At 37.1% G+C, this 24469-nt stretch overlaps 2 protein-coding genes across 2 annotated transcripts; both read left to right on the plus strand.

The window, feature by feature from the left end:
* The first annotated feature begins 489 nt into the window (after window positions 1-489).
* Window positions 490-7195, plus strand: LOC18033989 (transcription factor LHW). Its single transcript, XM_006424029.2, has 10 exons — window positions 490-1107; window positions 1927-2112; window positions 2202-2283; window positions 2584-2625; window positions 2709-2768; window positions 3279-5102; window positions 5214-5315; window positions 5426-5566; window positions 5643-5768; window positions 6550-7195. The coding sequence occupies exons 1-10, from the start codon at window positions 1013-1015 to the stop codon at window positions 6724-6726; spliced, it is 2835 nt and encodes a 944-aa protein (XP_006424092.1). The 5' UTR covers window positions 490-1012; the 3' UTR covers window positions 6727-7195.
* A 2009-nt stretch (window positions 7196-9204) lies between these two features.
* On the plus strand, window positions 9205-9744 carry LOC18034928 (superoxide dismutase [Cu-Zn] 2). Its single transcript, XM_024179434.1, has one exon. It carries the CDS (start codon window positions 9248-9250, stop codon window positions 9668-9670), a length of 423 nt encoding a protein of 140 aa, XP_024035202.1. The 5' UTR covers window positions 9205-9247; the 3' UTR covers window positions 9671-9744.
* The last annotated feature ends 14725 nt before the right edge of the window (window positions 9745-24469 follow it).

Raw genomic sequence — 24469 nt, forward strand, 5'->3', positions numbered from 1 at the left:
TTACACGCATTGTTTCTTTCTTTCCCGTAAAATTGTTCTGTACAAATATATAGACCATAGAAGCTTGATAGGGAGGTAAAGCCCTAGCACAGATCTAATGTAATCAAGCTCAAAATATTGTCGTTTTACCTTTTAAAAAAAAAACAGCAAAAGGATGTGATTTAATTAATCTTCTATCAAGTTAAGTCGTATGAATTTTTCATATATATATGTATATAAGATTTGGAATAGAGAAGGTTTAGTAACCTTACAAGCTTACAATTACCTTTTGAAAATGATTAACGATTAACGAACACAATCGTGCGGGGTTATCGACACGACATCGTTTTCGGCATGTACTTATCACAAGAATTTAGGCTTTCTAGCATCCAATAGATTTGAAATCACTTTCCCGTCGGGGCATTTCCGTAATTGTATTGGAAAGCAAGGGCAGTGTCACCGATGACGCGATCGCGACAGCAAACCCGCACTATCTTCTCGTCACCTGTTCAGACACACCAACTGACCAACATCTCTATCCCTCTCTCTCTGACCAGAAACCGACAAAAACTACCACAGTGGCATTCCCGCGTAATTTCGACCAACTCCAAGCCCTGTTTTCGCAATACAAAAGCTTCCCCCTACACGCACATCAAAAACATCCCACAGTGGCCAACCAAAGCCAAAAACCTGAAAGTGAACTCACATAAAGTCTCAAGCACACACACACTACACAAAGCGAAAACAAAGAACTTGTTACCATTTTCTCACACTCACTCAAATGGCGGCCATATTGAAGGCAAGCTGTTTGTTAAATTGACTCAGAGAGAAAAAAAAAAGGTTTTTGATAAAAATATGGGTTTTAGAAGAATGATTGGGGGGAACTTGGATCCGGAGAGGAAAAGGAGCGGAGGCTTGAGGACGAAGCAAGCTGGAAGAGGATCATGCAGGGGAAGTTAGATAATTTTTCCGATGTGGGAATAGCCTTTGTTTGTGATTTTTTGTTTTGTTAAAAAAAGAACGAAAAAGTAAAATGGGTGCTATGTTAAGACAAGTTTTGAAAGCTTTTTGTGCTGGGAATCAGTGGTGCTATGCTGTGTTTTGGAAGATTGGTTGCCAGAATACTAAGTGAGTTTTTGTTCTTTTTCTTTATAAGAAGGGATTTTTTTTTTAACTTTTTTTTTTGTTTTAAGTGTTTATCTTTCTGTGTTTGGTTGCTGAGAAAATGGAGGGAAAGTAAAGAAAAAAATGATTTCTAACCAAACTTCAAGTTGGATTATGAAATTATGATTGTTTGGTTATTTGGTTTTCTTAGTGATTAAACAGAATAGATCTAGTAGTGACGTTTTTTAGTTTTAATTTCATTTTTTTGGGGTTTATTTTTGGTGGATTTGTGACGGTAGCTTGGTTCTTGGATACTATTGACTTATTACAGGCTGATTGGATACTGTTAGAGTGTGTATTGGATTATTGACATGTATCCTTTCTCTTTTTGGAATTTTGCGTTTTGGTTTATTCTGTTTTGTCTTTAAGAATCTTAGTAGAAAAGTTGATTTGTAGTAGATTGACAAACCCTCTTTGTATTCGACTGGTTTTCTGTGTATCAAAATCTATTGATTCAGTATCTACCTTCTTTTGTTTGATTCTATTCGTTTGTATTTGCCTGTTTTCAAGCAAAGTAAAGTTGACATTTTTTGCTCTTCAGCTACTGAATCAATGTGCTGATTAGTTGCTTTTTGTCATGCTCCTTTTGGTTTCTTAGATTACATATAGTTAAAATAAGGAAAAATAGTAACCCTCACATCATAGTCTCCTGGAAACTGTTTGAGCTAATTGAGGTTCTCCTTTTCTTCTTTTTTTGAAGTTTATTGTGTCGAGAGTTAACAGTAGTAATTTAATGCCTTGTATGTATTTATTTCTCAACAACATATGTTCTTTTGTTGTTAGGTTATTAATTTGGGAAGAATGTCACTATGAGTCTACTCCACATCCTGATATACCATTTGGAGAGTGGGATGGATGCTGGGGTTCTTATGAAATTCTCTCTCGACTCAGGATTCAAGCAGAAGACAGAGTTCAATTGCTGATTAACAAAATGATGAATAATAATCAGGTTAATGTCGTAGGTGAAGGGTATGCTTCTTTTTCATTTTCCTAATCTTAGTCTCCTATTTCGAGTATGTTTCAATGTTGCTGATGCGTTCATTTTTCTTGTTTTCCAGAATACTTGGGCGAGCTGCATTTACAGGAAATCACCAATGGTTTCTTGCTAACAATCATATTAGAGATGCTCATCCACCAGAGGTTTGTGGGAAAAAAAATCTGCTTATTTTAGTTTCTATAATGGAGAGTCTGTACAGTGAAAGTGGCATAAGCAATTTCTGTTTGACATGAGTTGGATTAAGCCGTACCTTTTTCTCGTAATATTTATGGTTAAAATTTTTAATCAAATGCTTCATCCATTGGAGACCAACAATTTTTTCATCATTTAGATTCTCTAGCATCATTATTACCTAGTTGGTGTATATTTTTCTTTGATACGCTGTTTGAAGGTTGGAATAATAGTCGTTTCACTTTATATAACTTCCTGTTTTGTGCTTTCAGGTTCAAAATGAGGTGCATCTCCAATTTTCTGCTGGCATGCAGGTCTAATTGCTTTCCATATGTTCTGGTTATTAAATTGTTTGGCATTTTTCTGTTTGATTAAAATACTTGTATTTTGTTTGCAGACAGTTGCAGTTATACCTATTCTTCCTCATGGTGTTGTTCAGCTTGGTTCTTCCTTGGCTGTAAGCCTTTTGTTTTTGTTTTTTACCCTTGAGATACATAAAAACTAATGTCACATCATGTAGATGTCTAGTTCCTTGTGCCTAACATGAAACAGGCTTGGTTTGGTTAACAATAGGGTGAATGAGAGCTGTTTGGCTTGAATTCTGTATTGGTTAAAAATGCAAAAGAAGGTGAAAATGAAGTCATGCATAATTATCAGTCTGGATCTTTATTGGTTATCTATAATGATAGGGCCGGGATCAAATTAAGTAATCGCAATTACTATTCAGTTGCCTTTAAATATTTACTTTTGATGGGGGATTGTTTATGTCTTTGTGTCCTTGAAAGCATTTTAATTGTTGTATCAAGTTGAATGCCTTCCGTGCTTGAGTTGTTCTCTAAATTACTCGTAGTTACTAGCTAATTTTTTATGAAAGTTTTTTAAAGTTTGATTAATTGAGAAAGTAATTAGTTGATTTTATTAGCTCCCTTGAGCCTAAAAATTTATCCATCCATTCTTGCTGCTTCAGATTTCGGAGAACATTGGCTTTGTGAACTATGTGAAGAGTTTAATCCTACAACTGGGGTGTGTCCCTGGAGCCCTTCAACCAGACTACGGAGCAAAAGAATCCGCTAACAGCCCTGGAGTACCAGTTCCTAATGGAATGCTTAATTCTGTAGATTCATCTGGAATTTTCAAGGTGATCTCAGCTGCTGATGGTTACAACCAACAAAGCAGCTCATCTCATCCATCAAGGCTAGCTTGCCAACTGTTGGGTTCTCTAGGTAGACAGATTCAGCATGGTGCTCAGGCTACGGTGCAAACATTTCAAACCCATAACTTGAGCCAAACTTCTGGCAAATCCCATGATGACGGCTGTGAACAAAAGTCTACTACAATGAAACATAATCTACCTTTCAGGGGTCAACAGGATAATGGAGGTGTGGGTGCTGATGTTATCCCCTCGAGTTCAGATGCATGGTTGGACCAGCCTGATCCTTTGTACGGTTCAGGATCTGCATTTCATCATCAATCAAGTGCTGTTTGTAGTAGCTTCAAGTTAACTGAACAACAGATCTTAGCAGATGGTTCTGTTCAAGATCATGCTTCTAACAGGGTGAATGAGTCAGGCAGTAATAGCTTTGTTTCATCTCAATTGAAAATATATGGGGACTTGGTTGGAGGTTCACTTCCTACAAAATATCTTGAAGGAAGTGGCCTATATGGTGGGATGAGTAATCAAAGAAGTACGGTATCAATTCCATGCACTATTCAAAATCCACATAAATCAGCAGACATTAATATGCAGTCCTCACATCTGGTTGGTACTGGGTCTAAAAATGCAAATTCATCCAAAGAGGAGGTTCCTTTATACAGTCTGGTGGACACAACCACTGGTCGCCTGCTTTCAAAAGGCTGTGATGAAGGACATAGTTCATTAGATGCTAAGCATAGACCGAATAATTTAGCTTCATGGAAGGGAAGGGTGGAAGACGATTTGTTTCAAGCCCTTAACAACCCACTGACTCATCTTGATCAGCATATGTTGAGTGGCCAAATGCCTGGTTTTGTTAATGACTGCCAAACATCTGACTATGGAAATGTGGCTTCAAAATCTAGTGACGCTAAATTTGAAGATGGAAGCACACAACCTCCTTCAGGGGATGACTTGTTTGATATTTTGGGTGTGGATTTTAAGAATAAGCTCCTAAATAATGACTGGAATAATTTGCTTGCTGATGGGAAACATACAAGTGAGGGTAGTTCAATAGCTATGAATGCTCCTGATGTGAGTGCTGGTTTCTATTCAGTTAATGAAGGGATATTAGATGGCAGTTCATTCTCTGGGATGGGTACTGAGCATCTTCTAGAAGCTGTGGTCTCCAGGGCTAACTCTGTCTCAAAGCAGATCTCAGATGATAATGTCTCTTGCAGGACAACATTGACACAGATCAGCAGCTCCTCTATTCCTACTGTTTCTCCCTCCTCCGGCCAGGTTAATATGTCTAACTTAGTGCCAACGGAACTGTTTGGCGTTACCAAGTCCTTGACAAAGGCATGGACTGGGGGATCCAGCTCTTTTCAGTCTGGTTGTAGCAAGGATAATGAAGGAAATTGCTCTCAAACTACTTCCGTTTATGGGTCCCACATCAGTTCGTGGGTAGAACAGGGTCAAAGTGTGAAGCGTGATGGTAGTGTCTCGACTGCATATTCTAAGAAAAATGATGAAACAACTAAATCAAATCGCAAAAGACTTAAACCTGGGGAGAACCCGCGACCAAGGCCCAAAGATCGCCAGATGATTCAAGATCGCGTGAAAGAATTGCGAGAAATTGTTCCGAATGGGGCAAAAGTAATTGCATTTATTTTCATGACTGATTTTAACTTTTATCTTTTTTCTGTTGATGGTAGTTTAAATTTTAATACTTATGCTGTTCTTTATTCACTTGATATGGTTCAACAGTGTAGCATAGATGCGCTTCTAGAACGAACCATCAAGCACATGCTGTTCCTGCAAAGTGTGACAAAGCACGCTGACAAGCTAAAACAAACAGGGGAGTCTAAGGTATAGGGGATGTCTAAGTTTTGTACTTCTACCATTATATTTGGCGCACAAGTTTAAATTTATTACATTTAAGTTTTTTGGGCCGGTGATCGTCATGCCTGAACTTGCAGATAATCAGCAAGGAAGGCGGTTTGCTTTTAAAAGATAACTTTGAGGGAGGGGCAACATGGGCATTTGAAGTCGGTTCACAATCTATGGTCTGTCCTATCATTGTTGAGGATTTGAATCCACCTCGGCAGCTGCTCGTGGAGGTAGTAACTGCCCTCTTTTTTCGAGTAGAAATTGTTTGGCTTGAATAAGTTTTTATATATCTGGGCTTGTTGACAGATGCTTTGTGAGGAACGGGGTTTCTTTTTGGAAATAGCTGATTTAATCAGGGGATTGGGGTTAACCATCTTGAAGGGACTGATGGAAGCAAGGAATGACAAGATCTGGGCACGCTTTGCAGTAGAGGTACCATTTAAAAGCAATGTTGCTGTAACAAATCAACTATGATTTCCTACTAAATGTATTCTAACTGTGAGATCCCCGCCCTGGTTGAGTAGTCGAATCCCTTCATGGTCTGTTTTCATGGCCGTTTGATGATTTTCACTTAGCAAGAAAATGAATGATTTATGCACAGCTTATTAGAGCAGTTTAAATATGTGATGTGCGTCAATTTCTTTAGGGGTTTATTTCATAGAAAATGAAAACATGCTGTTAGCCCACATTTTAAAAACTTTCCTTCTTTTCAAATGTGGTTCTTGTTCGTATGCTAGGGAGTCGGCATTTATAATATATTATCAAAATGCAGCAAGTTGTATAGGTACTTTATTTTATTTTTAATTTTTATAATATTTAAACTTTTCTTCTAGCACGCATAGACTGGGTAAATCCCCTCCAAATCTTATACATAAAGCTGTTATCTAGGAATATACTAGCTGCAGTAAGAACAGGAGTTACTTCTGCACAGCGAAGCAAGAGAACTTAAAATGTTTGACTTCTGTCAATCTCATCAAGGATTATGTTCTTAAGAATAAAAGAACAAGCCTTTTGTTTATGGAAAAACCTACCCTCAGTTGAAATGGGAATACTTTTTTGTCATTCTCCTGTCTGTGGATGTCGAGTCTGCTCTGTCCTAAGCTTTTAACCCAGTGTTAACTAATACTGTATGCTTCATAAATATATCGTAGGTTTGTTTAAACTCCATTTTGTATTAGAATCTTTGTATGCTCACTGCATGTTTCATAAACAGGCTAACAGGGATGTAACAAGGATGGAAATATTTATGTCACTTGTTCGTCTTTTGGAGCAAACTGTGAGGAGCGGCACATTTGTAAATGCCTTGGATAACAACAATGTGATGGTTCATCACTCTTTTCCCCAAGCCACTTCTATAGCAGCAACGGGTAGGCCCAGTAGTTTACAGTGAGCCACCTGCTATTAATACATTTCTGGGCTGGATTTGTTGAGAGCAAGCTCGTGCGGCATTGCTTGCCATGACTGACATGGTTCCAGTCAGCACTTAGGTGGTTTTATCTAACTTGTTCGTCTCCCGCAAAACAAATTATGACTGACCTCACATTTTTAGGGAGTGAAAATTTCATTTAGGTAGTCGTGTGAGCTCCTTGAGAACTTTATGTTCCTTCCAGAGATGTAGATTGGAATGTTATCTAATGCTTTCTTAAATTATATAGCTGTGGAAGATGATTATTGAGGAGGTTACATTTAAGTGCTAAGTTTACAAGCAGAGGGGTTGCATAGTAGTGGGTTTGGTGGTTCAAAAATGTATAGAGCATCTGGGATATGAAATGAAGGTATTAGGGTGTTTTGTTTTCTTAATTGGTATTTTCTTGGATTATGGATTTTGCTTCTATTGCATGAATATTGCAATCATGTGTTTCTTCATCTCTCATTTTTCTTTCGTTATATTAGCTAGTTCTAAATTTTGAAATAACATTCTTAAAAAAAAAAATGTAAACGGAGCCGCCGGCGGAGCCGCTGCTGGCTGTAAATGGTAGCATAATTCCTGTTGAAACTTGGTTGTTTTAAATTCAAGATTAATTTTTGTTGTGTATATCAGAGTGATAGCAAGATTCAGATTAAAAACATTGTTATTTATTGGAAGGCTTCAAAACATTGTTTTCATAGTCCATTAGTACAATGGTATAAAAAACGAAAACTTTTGGAATAAGAGAAAACGTAAATTCCTAAATAAAATTCTGATTCAAAGGCCCATTTTATACAAGAAAGGTGATAACAGAAAAGGAATAAATCAATCAATCACAGTAATTTAGAGAGTTCATCCAAATTTGTAATACTATAACGGCCATGATACTTGCCATATTTACATGAAATAATAGCAATGACTTTTGTCTCATAATTAATTGACTTAATTGAGAAAACTTCAAGATCACAATTACCTAAGCATCACTGATCCTTAGCCAGCAAGCACATATACATATTAACCAAGGCCTTGGCTACAATGAGCCGGAAGGATAGATAATTTATTAATTTATCTTGAAAATTAAAAGAAAAAGCAATTAAAAAAACAGTTCATGAAATTGAAATATATATATTTTTTTTCTCACGCTCTTGTACTTTTATGTTAACATAATACTCTATGCTTCAAAAGATATATAATGAAGATCTATTTCATGTTATCAATCTTTATACAGTCACTTGATTAATTTAAATTTCATAAACAGGGTAATACAAATGTAACAAGAATGGAAATGTTTAATTATTATTTATGTCTCTTGTTCGTCTTATACATGGAGCAAACTGTGAAGCAAGCTCGGAATTGCTTGCCATGACTGACATGGTTCCAGTCGCTGTCAGCTCTCTCAGGCGGTTCCAAGTTCTAACTAATAACTTGTTCTTCTTCCCCAAACCAAATTATGACTAATTAACCTCTCTTTTCTGGGAAGGAATTCAGGTTAGGTAGCTGTGTGAGCTCCATAAGAACTTCCAAATGTATGTTTTCTTTCAGAGATGTATATCTGGATTTTAACAACTTCTTAAAAGTAAGAGGTTTTAAATGGACCTTGAAATATAAAGGTGAAAATGATATATAATTTCAACAAACAATAAGAGAATTTTGACCATTTTCTCTTTAAATTTACCTTAAATATGCAAGTTTAAGGAATTTCATAACAGACAATTAGACATGCACTTTCTGGAGGAGGGCAATTCTTTCCAGCTTTCCCGTAAGCGAATAAATTCGAAGTGTTTTTTTTTTTTTTTTGGGCGAAAATGAACAGAGAGCATGCTGATCATTCTTGTCTCATGAAGTTGACCGATTTATGTTGAGGCCGTGTTTGCTTTTTGCTTCTTATTGTCTTCCTAGCTCGTGCCCTAGTTTCAAGTAGGGTAAATGGTAACAAAATTCCTGTTAGGAACTTAACTATTTTAGGATTCAAGATATTAATTCATGTTGTGTTCACAGTGATTGTGAAATTCACATAAAAAACACTTCAAACTACAATAACAGTAAGTAAAACCTCTCTATATATAGTCATATTATGGATACTAATTATTTTTATTACTATATGGACGTGATAATTTAATAGAGGTATAGTTAAATAAATTAATGTTTTGACTTAATTATCCTTAGCGCAAATAATATGGAGGTAATTTCAAAAAATTAGTACATATATTTATGTAGTGTTATGTAAAGTCATTTTAAAAGTCTAAACATTTGCATTTTCTTAAATATTTTTCTCTCAATATAAATTTCATAAATAGTATACATTGGACAAATCATTGTATCTATATAAATTATTATCTCAAACAACTTTAAGAATAGTATTTTGTTCTATCTTGAACCTTTAATGTAATATTATATAAATTTTTGGGAATATACAAATAATTATTGCTATATGGAAGTGCATCATGTAATATGAATATTTGATATTGAGAAGACCCAGATAGAGAAAGCAAGAGATAAAAAAATGGAAACAGGGGCTACAAAAGCCACAGTTAAAGCTGTGGCTCTCATTTCTGGTGCTACCAGCGTTAGAGGCTCTCTTCGCTTTGTTCAAGGACCCAACGGAGTTACGCATGTGAAAGGGAAGATTACAGGACTGAAGCCAGGCCTTCATGGCTTCCTTATTCACGCCCTTGGACTTGGTGACACCACTAATGGTTGCAATTCTACCGGACCTCATTTCAATCCACTGAAGAAGGATCATGGGGCTCCCAGTGATAACAAGCGGCACGCTGGTGATTTGGGAAACATTGTTGCAGGCCCTGATGGAGTTGCTGAGGTTTCAATTGCAGACAGGATGATTCCTCTGAGCGGGCAGCACTCAATATTGGGGAGGGCTGTTGTTGCGCAAGCTGATCCTGATGATCTTGGAAAAGGTGGACATTAACTTGGCAAGACAACCGGGAATGCAGGGGCGAGAGTTGGATGTGGTATCATTGGGATTCAGTCCTCTGTTTAGATGCACCTTGTTTCACATAATATAGATCAATGGTCAAAATTCTTAATAAGATGAGTCACCTCCAAATAATAAACTCTATGTATTCTCTTGATATTCAAATTGTAACAAGTTTTGGAATGGCTGAGAGACATTTGCTGAGAATTATGAAAACCCGTTATTCTCTTTTTAGTTTGTCTTGATGTAATTAGCCATCATAGGCAGTTCCTTAGCAAAGCATCCAGGTTGTTTACTCTACTGGAAGGCAAATTTTGCTTAAATGAAGCCGAGCAATGATTTGCTAAGTTCAGCTCCAGGAGTGTACTTCTGCATCAGCTCCAAAATAGTTTAAAATGGCCGGTTAGAGGTTGATTTATGAATAAGAATTTCGTTAGCCTTTTGATTGCTTAAAAAAAAAAAATTATTGCTATATGGAGACTAGTTTCTTAAGACAAGATCTATCATTCACAAGGGTAGATAATTTATCAGGAGTAAAAGAAAATATTATAAAAAAGTATAGTTAATGAAGTAGACTTACAGGACCTATCCGCGATGGCGAAGGTTGCTTTTAGTCCGTTTTGTTCAATTCCACTTGCAAATGAGGTGAAAGTTCTTGCTCGAGTTCTGGAGTGAGGGCAATTTTTTATGCGTTACTAATTGACTAATTCTTTTCATCGTGTCTAGACTCTGGATTCTCATCTAAGCATGCAAAGGACACCTGCAAGATTGACATCAATTTATCCGGAACTGTCATCAATTAAGTTATGTTCATATTAATCCGAAGCTAAGATGAAATTTCTAAAAGAAAATCTCCTGGAGGCACCCCTTTGATTACGTCCAATGCTAGCACTGAAACTGTGCGCATCGCATTTTTCAGCGACCTTCATAGCGTAAGCGCGCCAATTCTGCAAATTGAAAGACCAATATATAAATATAATCATCTTCATTTGCAGCACCGAGATTATTTTTCAATGTATTTGAAAAAAAAAAAAAAATCGTGATCATGTACGTGAAGACTCTTTTCCTTAGCCTGATGTATTGAGAACATTATTTGTTGATACAATCAACTCCCATAACAAGTCGAACATTTATTCATCCATCCTTGCTGCTTCAGATTTACGGAGAACATTGGAGTTGTGAACTATCTACAGATTCATCTGGAATTATCCAAATTGACCAGCTCCACTCCTTTATAGCTATTGATGGCTATGACCAGCTCATCTCAGCCATCAAGGTCAGCTTGCCAACTGTTGGGTTCCCTCGGCTGTCAGATTCCGGATAACCTTAAGGCTACTGTACCAAACTGGCAACTGCCTACATTTCAGTCCCAAACGCGAGCCAAACTTTTGGAAAATTCCATGGTGATCACGGTTAGAAAATCATTTGACTCAAACTAAGTAAAATTAGGACAATGCAAACCCAAATTGACCACTAAATTTGCTATTTGATTGCCTTTTCGGTACGTACGAGAACAATGGAATAAAATTTTGGATAATGTAGCTCGACGATTTAACCATTCATTCCTGAAGCACCATGGAGGCTTAAAAGAAGAGTCGAACAAACAAGAAATGCAAATGTGGAGTCACTTTCTGTTGAGGAGGCTCACATGTGCAGCAAAGCAAGCAACAATGCAGAGGATCACAGCAGCTTCTATAATCAGTTACAAATTAATGACGTGTGCTGCCAGCTGGCTCCTGGTGGTTATGTAGCTGCTTGTACACGCGACGATTAGTTAAGCAAATTGTAATTAGTTAGTTAGTTTTAGCTAAGCTGAGCTAAGCTGCCGTATTCGTATATAAAGACTGTTACATGTGCAGATTTATTCTGGAAGTATGTTGAATAAAATAGTACTTTCAGATCCAGCTTATTTTCTTTGATTTTCTTAGCTGCCAAACAATATTTTCGGCTCTTTAACTCTTTCCAACCAAATGCAATTCCAACTACGACTGAAAGCTGGAGAGATAGCATGAATAATGGCCATGATTTCAGCAAAAAAAAGAACTGTTATGACCCAAACTCCCGGCAAAAGCCGCAGTGCTTGGCAGGTCCGCTTTTGGGTTCAAAGCCGCCGTCCAGGCCGTGTTGGAAGCCGGTACATTTCCTAATTTATCCCTGCTCCTTTGTCATACAGATGGAAAAAAAGGTAAAATTTTGAAATTGCTTATGTTTCTTTTTTGGTTTTATTATTGCATAACTTTTAAATGTTTGCCTAATTCCTGTTTCAAATTAGCCGGCGTGTTTAAAATTTTTTCTTTAATGATTTGGAGAGCTCAATGTTCAATTTGTATGATCACAAGCACAGGATCCTGTGATATTTATTAATGTAAAATTTTCGGCTTAATGTCCATAAGAATATATCTTGTTGGATTTTGGACTTATGAACAAGGGGCAGCTGCAACCGGCTCTTCTCCATTCAGAACTCTTTTTAAGTTAAATCTTTATTGTTCTGTCTGTTCTACATAGAGAAAATTTTACTGTGCATATTAGCTGAGGTCAAGAATCTGAATAGTCAAGTAACCATTACTTGCAGTTTATTCTTTTGGAAATTGGAACTGTATCCAGAATGGAGGTGCTCCTGCTAAAGGCTATTATGTTTTTCATCGTTCCGTTTCCGTGAAGATGGAAAATGGACTTCAGTAAGATATTTTATGGAAGATATTTTATTGCTGTCCGTGCAAAGAGGTGAACTTCAGTAAGTACAAAGAGGGAGATTGGGCTGTTGTAAAAGAAAACATTTATTAAGAGTCTCTCCATCTTTTTAGTGTTGCTAGAAGGAGAAATTTCAGTCAGAAAATGTGATCACTTGCAAAGAAAGGATTCCGACAGTATTTGACACAGCTTCAGCAGCACCCTTTGAGAACAAAGGTCGTTTCTTTCTCATTTGTTTTGTTATTTATCTATTCACTCATTTTTTTGGGGAAATAAAGGTTTCTATTTGGTGGGTGAGAAAGTTGAGAAAAGCTTGAATATTTATTACCTGATGCAGGCAATAAATGCTGAAGTTCTATTTGTAGAGATGTAATTAGTAATCTAGTAAATTGAGCAAGAAGTTTGAAGGGTTATTTGGCTTGTTTTCAACGTGAAGTAAAGGGTAGAATTTATGTTTACAATGTGGCTTTGGAAATGTAAAGTATGATTAATGTAATCTCTAGAGTTGTCTATAATGCATATAAATAATTAAATATAGAACTCTAGTTGTATGAAAAGCAAGAACAAAAAAGAAAAAAGAAAAAAAAAAGAATTAAGCAATAAAGTTTTAGTAATTTCCAACAAAATATTATGTTCTTAAATAAAAATTCTTCTACACTTCCGCCTGCACCCAACAAATTTGGTATCAGAGCTTTTCCAAAACACCCTCAAAATGACATCAAATACCCTACCCACATTATTTTCATATGCTCCCAGTCAAGTTCCAATATTTAAAGGGGTACATTATGAATATTGGAGTAATCAAATGGAAACCTTTTTCCTCTCTCAAAATTTATGGGATGTTGTTGAAGATGGATATGCTGAGCCACTAGAATCTGCGAGTTCTTCAGATTGGACTCAAGAACATCAACAGCAGTACAAAGAAAACATACAGAGAAATGCCACGACACTTTGATATATTCAACAAGGTGTTAATAAATCAAAATTTTCCCAGAATTTTTAGTGTCAAAAGGGCAAAAAATGCTTGGGAAATCCTAAAACAAGAATTTCAAGGTTTCGAAAAGGCAGTCACCATCAAGTTGCAGACTTTGTGGAAAGAGTTCGATAATTTATCAATGAAAGGCAGTGAAGGTGTTCAGGATTTTTGCAGCAGAGTTATTGAGATTGTGAACCAAATTAAAGGTTGCGGGGACACCATTGAAGACAAGAAGGTGAATGAAAAGGTGTTGAGATGTCTTCCTCCAAAGTTTGATCATGCAGCAGCAGCCATTGAAGAATAAAGGGATTTGTCCGAGATGACTTTTTCAGATTTGTAAGGATCATTTCGGTCTCATGAGCAAAGAATCAATCGATCTTAAAGCCAGCCTACAGAGCAAGCTTTTCAGTCAAAGATTAATAATTCATATCAGAATAAAAGCAGCAAGAAAGACCAGAAGAATGGAGGCTCGTCTCAAAGAAACGGACAACATGGCAAAGGGCAAAGAGAACAAAACGACAACCGCAACAAGTGGAAAATGACAGAGGGAATTCACAACAAAATTCAGATTCTCAGTGCATTATTTGTAATCGGTCTAATCTTAAATCAAAAGATTGCCGTTATAAATGCACAAGGTGTCGCATTCCTAACCATTCTCAAAGGGATTGTTGATATCAAAATAAGAAAGGCAAAAATGAGGCAAATTTTACAAAGGAAGGTGATGGAGATTACTTCTTTTATTCAAGTAAAGGTGCTGAACGTGAATCATATAATTTGTGGTACTTGGATAGCGGCTACAACAACCACATGACTGGCGAACGTGACATTTTCATTAGCCTTGACCAAAGTTTTAATTCGCAAGTGAAGCTTGGAGATGGAAAGATGCAGAAAGTTGTGGGAAAAGGCACTATTGCTGTCCATACAAAGGGAGGTAACAAAAAGCTCATTTATGATGTTCTTTATGTTCTAAATGTAACTCAGAACCTCTTGAGTGTGAGGCAGCTAATTCAAAAGGGTTTTTCAATTTATTTTGATGATGAAAAATGCAAAATTATTGATAAAACTAATAATCACACACTGGCCGTTGTTGAAATGTCAAAGAACAAGGTTTTTCCTCTTGTTATGCCACTTGATGAGAATGTTACTCTCAAAACTGAAAATTCAGATTTGTCAAATTTATGGCATCTAAGATACAGCCATTTAAACTATAAAGGGCTGAATTTGCTCAAGCAAAAGAACATGGTGATTGGCTTACCTGATGTTGGAAGATGTGAAAAAGTTTGCGAGGGCTATATTTATGGAAAAATGCATAGATTGGAGAGCCAAAGTTCCCTTGGAGTTGGTGCATGCTGATATTTGTGGTCCTACAAGAACTCTCTCTCTCAATAACAGGAGATATTTCATTCTTTTTGTTGATGATTATACAAGGATGATGTGGATTTATTTTTTGAATGAAAAATCAGAAGCTTTCTCAACTTTTCTTCGGTTTAAAGCTCTCGCAGAAAGGCAAAGTGGATGCAAAATGAAGACCTTGAGAACTGATCGTGGTGGTGAATTTATCTACACTCCATTCATGAATTATTGCAGGGATAATGGAATTCAAAAACAACTTACTATCAGCCGAAGTCCACAACAAAACGAAGTCGTAGAACAGAAGAACCGTACCATCGTAGAGGTGGCAAGAAGCATGTTGAAAGGCAAAGGCATTCCTAACAACTTATGGGCAGAAGCATGTAATACAACTGTGTACATTCTCAACAGGTCTCCTACAAAAGCTGTCAGAGACAAAACTCCATTTGAAGCTTGGCACAACCGAAAGCCAAATGTTGATCACTTGAAGATTTTGGGAGTATTGCTTATGCTCTTATTCCAGCTCAAAAACAGGGAGAAGTTTGATGAAAAAGGTGAAAAATATTTGTTTATTGGCTATAGTGATGAGTCTAAAGGGTATCGGTTGTTGAATCCTACAACAAATAAGCTTGTTATCTCAAGAGATGTTGTATTTGATGAGGCATCAACTTGGCAGTGGGAAAAAGATCTATCTCAAGCATCTAGCTTTTTTGACGCTCTTGTATCTGCACCAAATTCTTTACAGCAAAATAATTTGGAACAAAATTTTCCAAATTCAGCAGCAGAAAGTTCTTCGGATAATGAAAGCCCTCCAAGGAAGATAAAGTCAATGAGATAAATTTATGAGTCATGTGAACTTGCTTTATTTTCTTGTGAGCCTCAAGAAATGAAGATTGGATCAATGCAATGAACGAGGAAATGGCCACCATTGTGAAAAATAAAACTTGGGAGATGGTTAATTTGCCAAATGGAAAAGAAACAAATGGGCTGAAATGGATCTTCAAAATCAAGTACAATAAAGATGGTTCAGTTCAAAAATACAAGGCGCGGCTTGTTGCAAAAGAATACTCTGAGCTGCCTGGAGTTGATTTTACAGAAACGTTTGCTCCCGTAGCTCGAATGGAGACTATTTGAACTGTTCTTACCTTGGCAGCCCAAATGGAATTGAACGTGTTTCAACTAGATGTAAAATCGACATTTCTGAATGGTGAAATTGTAGAAGAGGTCTATGTTGAGCAGCCTAAAGGATATGAAGTGAAAGGTGAAGAAAACAAAGTTTATCGACTCTGAAAAGCCTTTTATGGCTTGAAGCAAGCCCCTCGATCGTGGAATAGCAGAATTGATAGATATTTGTTAGAAGATGTGTTTAGGACTGCTGATGTGGAGTCATAGAAGTTGCTTCTGTTGAATGTTTCAAACTTTTCCTATTTTTCTGGTGTTGGTTATTTATTTTGTTGATTCTTGCTGTGATCGTGGCAAAATCTTTGGACCATGATTCTAGTGGGTTGTTATTTGGCTTTGGTGTGTTATTTAAGCTTTAAAGTGTAATGTTTTCAGTTAATGAATTGAGTGAAGTTCTCTTGACAATTCACGTGGCTTTCATTTCCATTTGTAAACTTTGTTGTCTTTTCTTATTCAAGTAACAACATCTGGTATCAGAGCTTTCTTCTTAAGGGATATGTGTTTGAATTTGTCAAGTCATGGAAGCCGAAGCCAGTTTCTCCGCAATTGCTCCGACGGTGTTTGACGGAAACAACTACCAGCTTTGGGCAGTACGTATGGAGACATACTTGGAAGCTTTGGATCTTTGAGAAGCAGTGGAAGATGACTATGAAATTCCTGCACTTCCAAACAATCCCACCATGGCACAGATAAAAGCGCATAAAGAAAAAAAGACAAAGAAATCAAGGGCAAAGGCCTGTTTGTTTGCTGCAGTCTCATCCACCATATTCACTCGCATCATGTCTTTGAAGTCAGCAAAAGCGATATGGGATTATCTCAAGAGCGAATATGAAGGAGATGAAAGAATTAAAGGTATGCAAGTCTTGAATTTGATCAGGGAGTTTGAACTTCAAAGAATGAAGGACTCCGAGACGATCAAAGATTACTCCGACAGACTTCTTAGTATTGCAAACAAGGTGAGGCTTCTTGGATCTGAATTTACTGACTCAAGAATTGTACAAAAAATTCTTGTTAAAGTACCTGAAAGATATGAAGTAACTATCACTACCTTTGAAAATACCAAGGATTTGTCAAAGATTTCCTTGGCAGAATTGCTTAACGCATTACAAGCACCAGAACAAAGAAGACTGATGAGGGGGGATACAACAACCGAAGGAGCTTTAGCAGCCAAACATCAGAACATGGCAAAAAACAAAACAAAGAAGAAGGACTTTGAAGGAAATGGGGCAAGTACAGCATCTGCAAATGCAAAAGAAAAGAATGAAAATCAGAAGAAATCCTATCCACCTTGCAAACATTGCAGAAAGAAGGGTCATCCTCCGTTTAAATGTTGGAGAAGACCTGATGCTAAGTGCACTGAATGTAATCAGATGGGGCATGAAGCAGTTATCTGTAAAAATCAAAATCAACATGGTGAAGAGGCAAAGACGGCTGGTCAAGAGGAAGAGGATCATTTGTTTGTCGCTACATGTTTCTCTGGCATCGAATCAAGTGAGAGTTGGCTTATTGATAGTGGTTGTGCTAACCACATGACACATAACAAGGATCTATTCAGGGAACTAAGCAACGCAAACTCGTCAAAGGTTCGAGTTGGAAATGGCACGTACATAGCTGTGAAAGGAAAAGGAACAGTTGCAATCATAACCTTTTCAGGTACAAAGTTCATTTCTGATGTGTTGTATGTCCCTGAAATTGATCAAAACTTGTTAAGTGTTGCACAACTAATTGAAAAGGGTAATAAAGTTGTGTTCGAAGACAAAGTTTGCTTGATTAAAGATGTAGATGGAAAAGATATTTTCAGAGTAAAAATGAAAGGGAAAAGCTTTGTTCTAAATCCATTGGAGGAGGAGCAAAATGCTTTCCCGATAAAAAAAAATATCACTGAGTTATGGCATAAGAGGCTCGGGCATTATCATCATCAAGGGCTGCTGCAGATGAAATCCAAGGGGATGGCAAATGATCTTCCAGAACTTGATGACTATATTCAAAATTGCAAAGCATGTCAGTTTGGAAAGCAAAACAGGAGACCATTTCCCAAGGCAACATGGAGAGCAACAAAGAAGCTGCAATTAGTTCATACTGATATTGCAGGCCCACAAAGAACGCCTTCTTTGAATGGTAGTCTTTATTATGTTGTATTCATTGATGATTTCACCCGTATGTGTTGGATCTTTTTTTTGAAGCACAAGTCAGAGGTGGCTCAAGTTTTTTGGAACTTTAAAGCTAGAGTTGAGAACGAGAGTGGCTGTAGAATTCAGACTCTTAGATCAGACAATGGCAAGGAGTATACCTCTGGAGCATTCAATCGCTTTTGCGAGGAGGCTGGCATCCAACATCAATTAACCACTCCATACACTCCACAAAAAAATGGAGTGAGTGAGAGACGAAACAGATTTATATTGGAGATGACACGATGTATGCTACATGAGAAAAACTTGCCAAAGCAAATTTGGGCTGAAGCTGCAAGCACTGCTGTTTTTTTGCAAAACAGGCTTCCCACAAGAGCAGTGAGAGATAAAACACCCTTTGAGGCTTGGTATGGCTATAAACCATCTCTGAAATTCCTTAGAATATTTGGATGTCTGTGCTTCACTCATGTTCCGCAGATTAGTAGAGACAAACTAGATAAAAGAGCACTTCCAGGCATCTTTATTGGCTACAGCTCCGTTGCAAAAGCTTATAAAGTTTTCCAGCCACAAACTGGAAAAATTATTATAAGCAGGGATGTGTACTTTATGGAAGATGAAGAGTGGAATTGGGATGATGCAAAGAAGAAGGATTCAACCTCAAAAAAGCCAAAACTCAAGTTTCCTGTTATGGACACAGCAGATCAAAGCATTGAAGATTGGGAAAATGAAACGGTGGATGACAGACCTATCAGGGGCACAAGACCACTTTCAGATGTTTACCAAAGATGCAATGTTGCTGTGTGTGAACCTACAAATTATGAAGAAGCCAAGACGGATCAGAATTGGGTTACGGCAATGAATGAGGAGTTGTTCATGATTGAAAAGAATAAAACATGGGAGTTGGTTGATCGACCCCAAAACATGAAGGTAATTGGAGTCAAGTGGGTGTACAAAACCAAGCTTAATGCTGATGGCTCAATCAACAAATATAAAGCTAGGCTCGTGGTCAAAGGATTTGCTCAAGTACCTGGCGTGGATTACTCAGATACCTTCGCACCAGTCGCTAGACTCGATATCATCAGGCTGTTACTAGCTGTTGCAGCACAAAAAAATTGGAGGGTGTACCAGTTAGATGTCAAGTCAGCGTTCTTGAATGGTTTCCTGCAAGAGGAGATTTATGTAGAGCAACCGGAAGGCTATGTAAAGGAAGGAGAAGAAGACAAAGTGTATCTTCTTAAAAAAGCTCTTTACGGCTTGAAGCAAGCTCCAAGAGCTTAGTACAACAGGATTGATGAATACTTGCGGAACTTGGGATTTGTTAGAAGCTTATCTGAATCAACATTATATGTCAAGCACATTGGTGCTGACATTCTTATCATCTCATTATATGTGGATGATCTGCTCGTGACAAGAAATAAAAAGTGTGTTGTGGAGGAGTTTAAGCAAGAAATGATGGAGATTTTTGAGATGACAGATCTCGGATTAATGGCGTTCTTTCTTGGAATGGAAATTAAACAAAATGAAAATGAAGTCTTCATCTGTCAGAAGAAATATGCCAGGGAAATTCTAAAAAAGTTTAAACTTGAAGAATGCAAAGAAATGAGCACTCCAATGAACTCAAAGGAGAAGCTCTGTAAAGAAGATGGAACAGAGAAGGTTGATCAGGCATATTTCAGAAGCTTAATTGGTTGCTTGATGTATCTCACAGCAACTCGACCTGACATTTTGAATGCTGTAAGCATTTTGTCTCGGTTTATGCACTGTGCTAGCGAATGGCATCTCAAAGCTGCAAAGAGGGTGCTTAGATATGTGAAGGGCACATGTAATTTTGGCATTAAATTTACAAGGAGCAAAGAGTTCAAATTGTTTGGTTACTCAGATAGCGATTGGGGAGGTTCCATTGATGATATGAAAAGCACTTCAGGCTACTGTTTCACACTTGGTTCTGGTGTTTTCTCTTGGAGCTCGAAAAAACAAGAAATTGTAGCTCAATCTACTGCTGAAGCAGAATTTGTTGCTACAACGGCTGCTGTCAATCAAGCTTTGTGGCTGAGGAAGATTTTAATTGATCTTAACCTGGAGCAGGAGGAAAGTACAGAGATTCTAGTTGACAACCAAGCTGCTATTGCAATCTCTCAAAATCCTGTGTTTCACGGGAAAACTAAGCACTTTAATATTAAATTATTCTTCTTAAGAGGAGTGCAGAAAAATGGAGTTGTTAGTCTTGTCTACTGCAAAACAGAAGATCTGGTTGCAGATGTTTTCACCAAGCCACTGCCGGTTAGCAAGTTTGAGTTTTTCAGAACAAAACTTGGTGTTTGCAGCTCCTAAAGCAAGGAGGAGTGTTAGAAGATGTGTTTAGGACTGCTGATGTGGAGTCATAGAAGTTGCTTCTATTGAATGTTTCAAACTTTTCCTATTTTTCTGGTGTTGGTTATTTATTTTGTTGATTCTTGCTGTGATCGTGGCACAATCTTTGGACCATGATTCTAGTGGGTTGTTATTTGGCTTTGGTGTGTTATTTAAGCTTTAAAGTGTAATGTTTTCAGTTAATGAATTGAGTGAAGTTCTCTTGACAATTCACGTGGCTTTCATTTCCATTTGTAAACTTTGTTTTCTTTTCTTATTCAAGTAACAACAATATTTAGTTAAAAATGGATTTGACAGATGCTCAAGTGAACCATCTCTTTATGTCAAAAAGGAAGGTACTAATTTCCTTATTGTTTGCTTTTATGTTGACGATCTAATTTATTGTGGCACTAATATGAAAATGGTGGAAGAGTTTAAAAAAAGCATGCTAGATGAATTTGAGATGACTGACTTGGGCTTAATGAAGTATTTTCTTGGCATTCAAGTGAAGCAAGCCAGAGGAAAAATCTTCTCTTGTCAAGAAAAATACGTAGAAGATTTGTTGAAGAAATTCCACATGTTCAAATGCAAACCAGCACCTACTCCTATGGGTTTGAATGAAAAATTGAATCATGTATGAAAAAGAAGACAATTGCAAGCTTGTTGGTTTTACTGACAGTGACTGGGCTGGTTCCCTTGATGACAGAAAAAGCACATCAGGTTATTTATTTTGTCTCGGTACAAATGTGATTTCATGGAGCTCAAGGAAGCAAAAGTCAGTAGCTTTATCCTCAGCCGAGGCAGAGTACATTGCAGCAATTGAATCAGCTTGTGAAATTGTTTGGCTTAGAAGAATTCTCAAGGATTTGCAGTTCGATCAAGAAGCTGCAACAACAATTATTGCGACAACATGTCAGCCGTTGCTCTAACAAAGAACCCTGTCTTTCATGCGAAATCTAAGCACATTGAGTTGCGTTATCACTACATCCGTGACTTAGTAAGCAAAGGAGAAATTAACATGGAGTTTATCAGCACTAATGAGCAGCCAGCAGATTTTCTGACCAAATCAATCATCATTGAGAAGTTTGAAAAATTCAAGAAGCAATTGAAGATTACTAATTAAGAGGGGGTGTTGTGATGTAATTAGTAATTTAGTAAATTGAGCAAGAAGTTTGAAGGGTTATTTGGTTTGTTTTCAACGTGAAGTAAAGGGTAGAATTTATGTTTGCAATGTGGCTTTGGAAATGTAAAGCATGATTAATGTAATCTCTAGAGTTGTCTATAATACATATAAATACTCTAGTTGTATGAAAAGCAAGAACCAAAAAAAAAAAAAAAATGAATTAAGCAATAAAGTTTTAGTAATTTCCAGCAAAATACTCTGTTCTTAAATAAAAATTCTTCTACACTTCCGCCTGCACCCAACACTGTCAGCAATGCGTGACGTAGTTGCTCAGAAACTTCAGCTAAGGAGGCTTCTTCTTCAAGTGGTCAGTTTCTTTTTCTCATTTCATCTCTTTTACATATTTGATTTTCTGCTTTAATTGAAGATAGCTATAACATTTGTATTGACAATAATTGTCTTCAGATTTTTGTGTTTCACTATAACATTAGCTTTCAGCATCTTTCATTTGGTGATGAATGCTTGCAATTCATTTTTTTTTTAGTACCCTGAGTCCTTTTTTTTTTTTTGTGTTTGCTTTCTTTTTGGGTTGTTAATGTTCCCTATGATCGGAATTGGGGAATTATGTTAGTTTGGTTAATGTTTTATATTAAGATTTTAGCCCATCACTGTCGAAATTTATGTCCTTTAAAGCTTGAAATTTCTCTCCATTCGTTTCAAACTTGTTCATTTATCCGCTTTGTATCAAATGCATGAGTTTTCCTTATATTGTGTATTCGGTGCTAGAAATTTTTGCTGACATTTTTAATTCCTACTATGGGCTTGGCTTGGTCAGAGGTTTGCTTTGTACAAATTATCTTGAAAATGGTGACCTACATTGTGGGATGAGTAATCAGGCAAGACTACCTTCAACTCCGTGCTCTCTTCAAAATCCACGTAACTTAGCAGACTTTATGCATTCCACACACCCGGTTTGTTCTGTGCTTAAATTGCAAATTCATCTACAGAGGAGGTTCCTTTGTACAGTCTGGTGGATACAACCACCAGTCACATGCTTTCAAAAGGCTGTGATGAAGGACATAGTTTGTTAGATAGTAATCATACTCCATATAATTTAGATTCATTGAAAGGAAGGGTGGATGGTGATTTCTTTCAAGCTCTTAACAACCCACCGACTCATCTTCATCAGCATATTTTGAGTGTGCAAATGCCTGATTTTATTAATGACTGCCAAACGTCTGACTCTGGAAATGTGTCTTCAAAATCTAGCGACGCTAAATTTGAAGATGGAAGCATGTGACCACCTTCAGGGGATCACTTAATATTTTGGGTGAGATTTTAAGAATAAGCTCCTTAATGCCAACTGGAATAATTTGCTTGCAGACGGACAATATACGAGTTAGGGTAGTTCAATGTCTATGAATGATTCTGATGTGAGTTCTGGTTTCCATTCAGTTAAGGAAAAGTAGACAGCAGTTCATTCTCTGGGATGGGTACTGAGCATCTTTTAGAAGCTGTGGTCTCTAGAGCTAACTCTGTCTCAAAGCAGATCTCAGATGATAATGTCTCTTGCAGGACAACAGTGACACAAATCAGTATCTCCTCTATTCCAACTATTTCTCCCTCCTCTGGCCAGGTTAATATGTCTAATTTTAGTGCAAGTGGTGCTACCTTACACAGTCCTTGGCAAAGGCAGGGACTGTGGGATCCAATTCTTTTCATTCAGGCTGCAGCAAAAATGATGGAGGATATTGTTCTTAAAATACTTCAATATATGGGTGCCGTGTCAGTTCCTGGTAGAATAGGGTGAAAGCGTGAAGCCTGATGGTAGTGTCTCGACTGCAAATTCTAAGAAAAACGATGAAACAACTAAATCAAATCGCAAAAGACTTAAACTTGGGGAGAACCCTAGACCAAGGCCCAAAGATCACCAGATGATTCAAGGTAGTGCAAAAGAGGCGCAAGAAATTGTGCCAAAAGGAACAAAAGTAATTTCACTTATTTTCACTAATGATTTTGACTTTTTCTGTTTTCTGTTGATAGTAATTTATATTTAATATTCATGCTATTCTTTATTCCCTTGGTATGGTTCAACAATGTAGCGTACATGGACTTCTAGAACGTACCATCAAGCGCATGCTGTTCTTGCAGAGTGTGACAAAGCACGCTGTCGAAGGTATAATAGACATCTAATTTTTGTACTTTTCATCATATTTGGCGCACGAGTTTAAATTTATCACATAAGTTTTCTGAGAAAACTTCATCATGCCTGAACTTGCAGATAATCAGCAAGGAAGGCAGTTTGCTTTTAAAAGATAACTTTGGGGAGCAGCGACATGGGCATTTTAAGTCGGTTCACAATCTATGGTCTGTTCTATTATAGTTGAGGATCTGAATCCACCTCGGCAGCTGCTCGTGGAAGTAGTAACTGGCATTTTCTTTCAAGTAGAAAATTTTTGGTTTGAATAAATGTTCATATTGTGGGCTTGTTGACATAGGAACGGGACTTCTTTTTGGAAGTAGCTGACTTAATCAGGGAATTGGGGTTAATTATCTTGAAAAGAGTGATGGAAGCAAGGAATAACAAGATCCGGGCACGCTTTGCTTTGCTGTAGAGGTACCATTTAAAAGCAATGTGGCTGTACCAAATGAACTATGATTTCCTACTAAATTTGTTTTAACCGTGAGATGGCCCTGGTTGAGTGTTCAAATTACTCTGTGATCTCGTTTTTCACTTGGCAAGAAAATGCATTCATACACTGGTTAGTACAGCAGCTTAAATATGTGATGTTTGTCAATTTCTTTAGGAATTTATCTCTTAGAAACTGAAAACTTGCCTGCTTTCCAAATGGGTGGTTCTTGTTCATCTGCCAGGGTTCATCGTCTACAGATATATTACCAAAATGCAGCAAGCTGCATGGTAATTTTATTTTATTCTGATTTTTTATATAGAATTTGAACTTTTCTTCTAGCAGGCATAGACTAGGTAAATC

The sequence above is a fragment of the Citrus clementina genome, unplaced genomic scaffold, assembly GCF_000493195.1.
Source record: "Citrus clementina cultivar Clemenules unplaced genomic scaffold, Citrus_clementina_v1.0 scaffold_8, whole genome shotgun sequence".
Classification (NCBI taxonomy): domain Eukaryota; kingdom Viridiplantae; phylum Streptophyta; class Magnoliopsida; order Sapindales; family Rutaceae; genus Citrus; species Citrus x clementina.

What these genes read in the sequence shown, in the direction of transcription:
- LOC18034928 (XM_024179434.1), top strand. Translation starts at nt 9,248, where the DNA reads ATGGAAACAGGGGCTACAAAAGCCACAGTTAAAGCTGTGGCTCTCATT.
- LOC18033989 (XM_006424029.2), top strand. Translation starts at nt 1,013, where the DNA reads ATGGGTGCTATGTTAAGACAAGTTTTGAAAGCTTTTTGTGCTGGGAAT. An exon ending in TTGTTCCGAATGGGGCAAAA is followed by an intron (nt 5,103 to 5,213) that starts GTAATTGCATTT and finishes ATGGTTCAACAG; the next exon opens with TGTAGCATAGATGCGCTTCT. An exon ending in GGGCACGCTTTGCAGTAGAG is followed by an intron (nt 5,769 to 6,549) that starts GTACCATTTAAA and finishes TTTCATAAACAG; the next exon opens with GCTAACAGGGATGTAACAAG.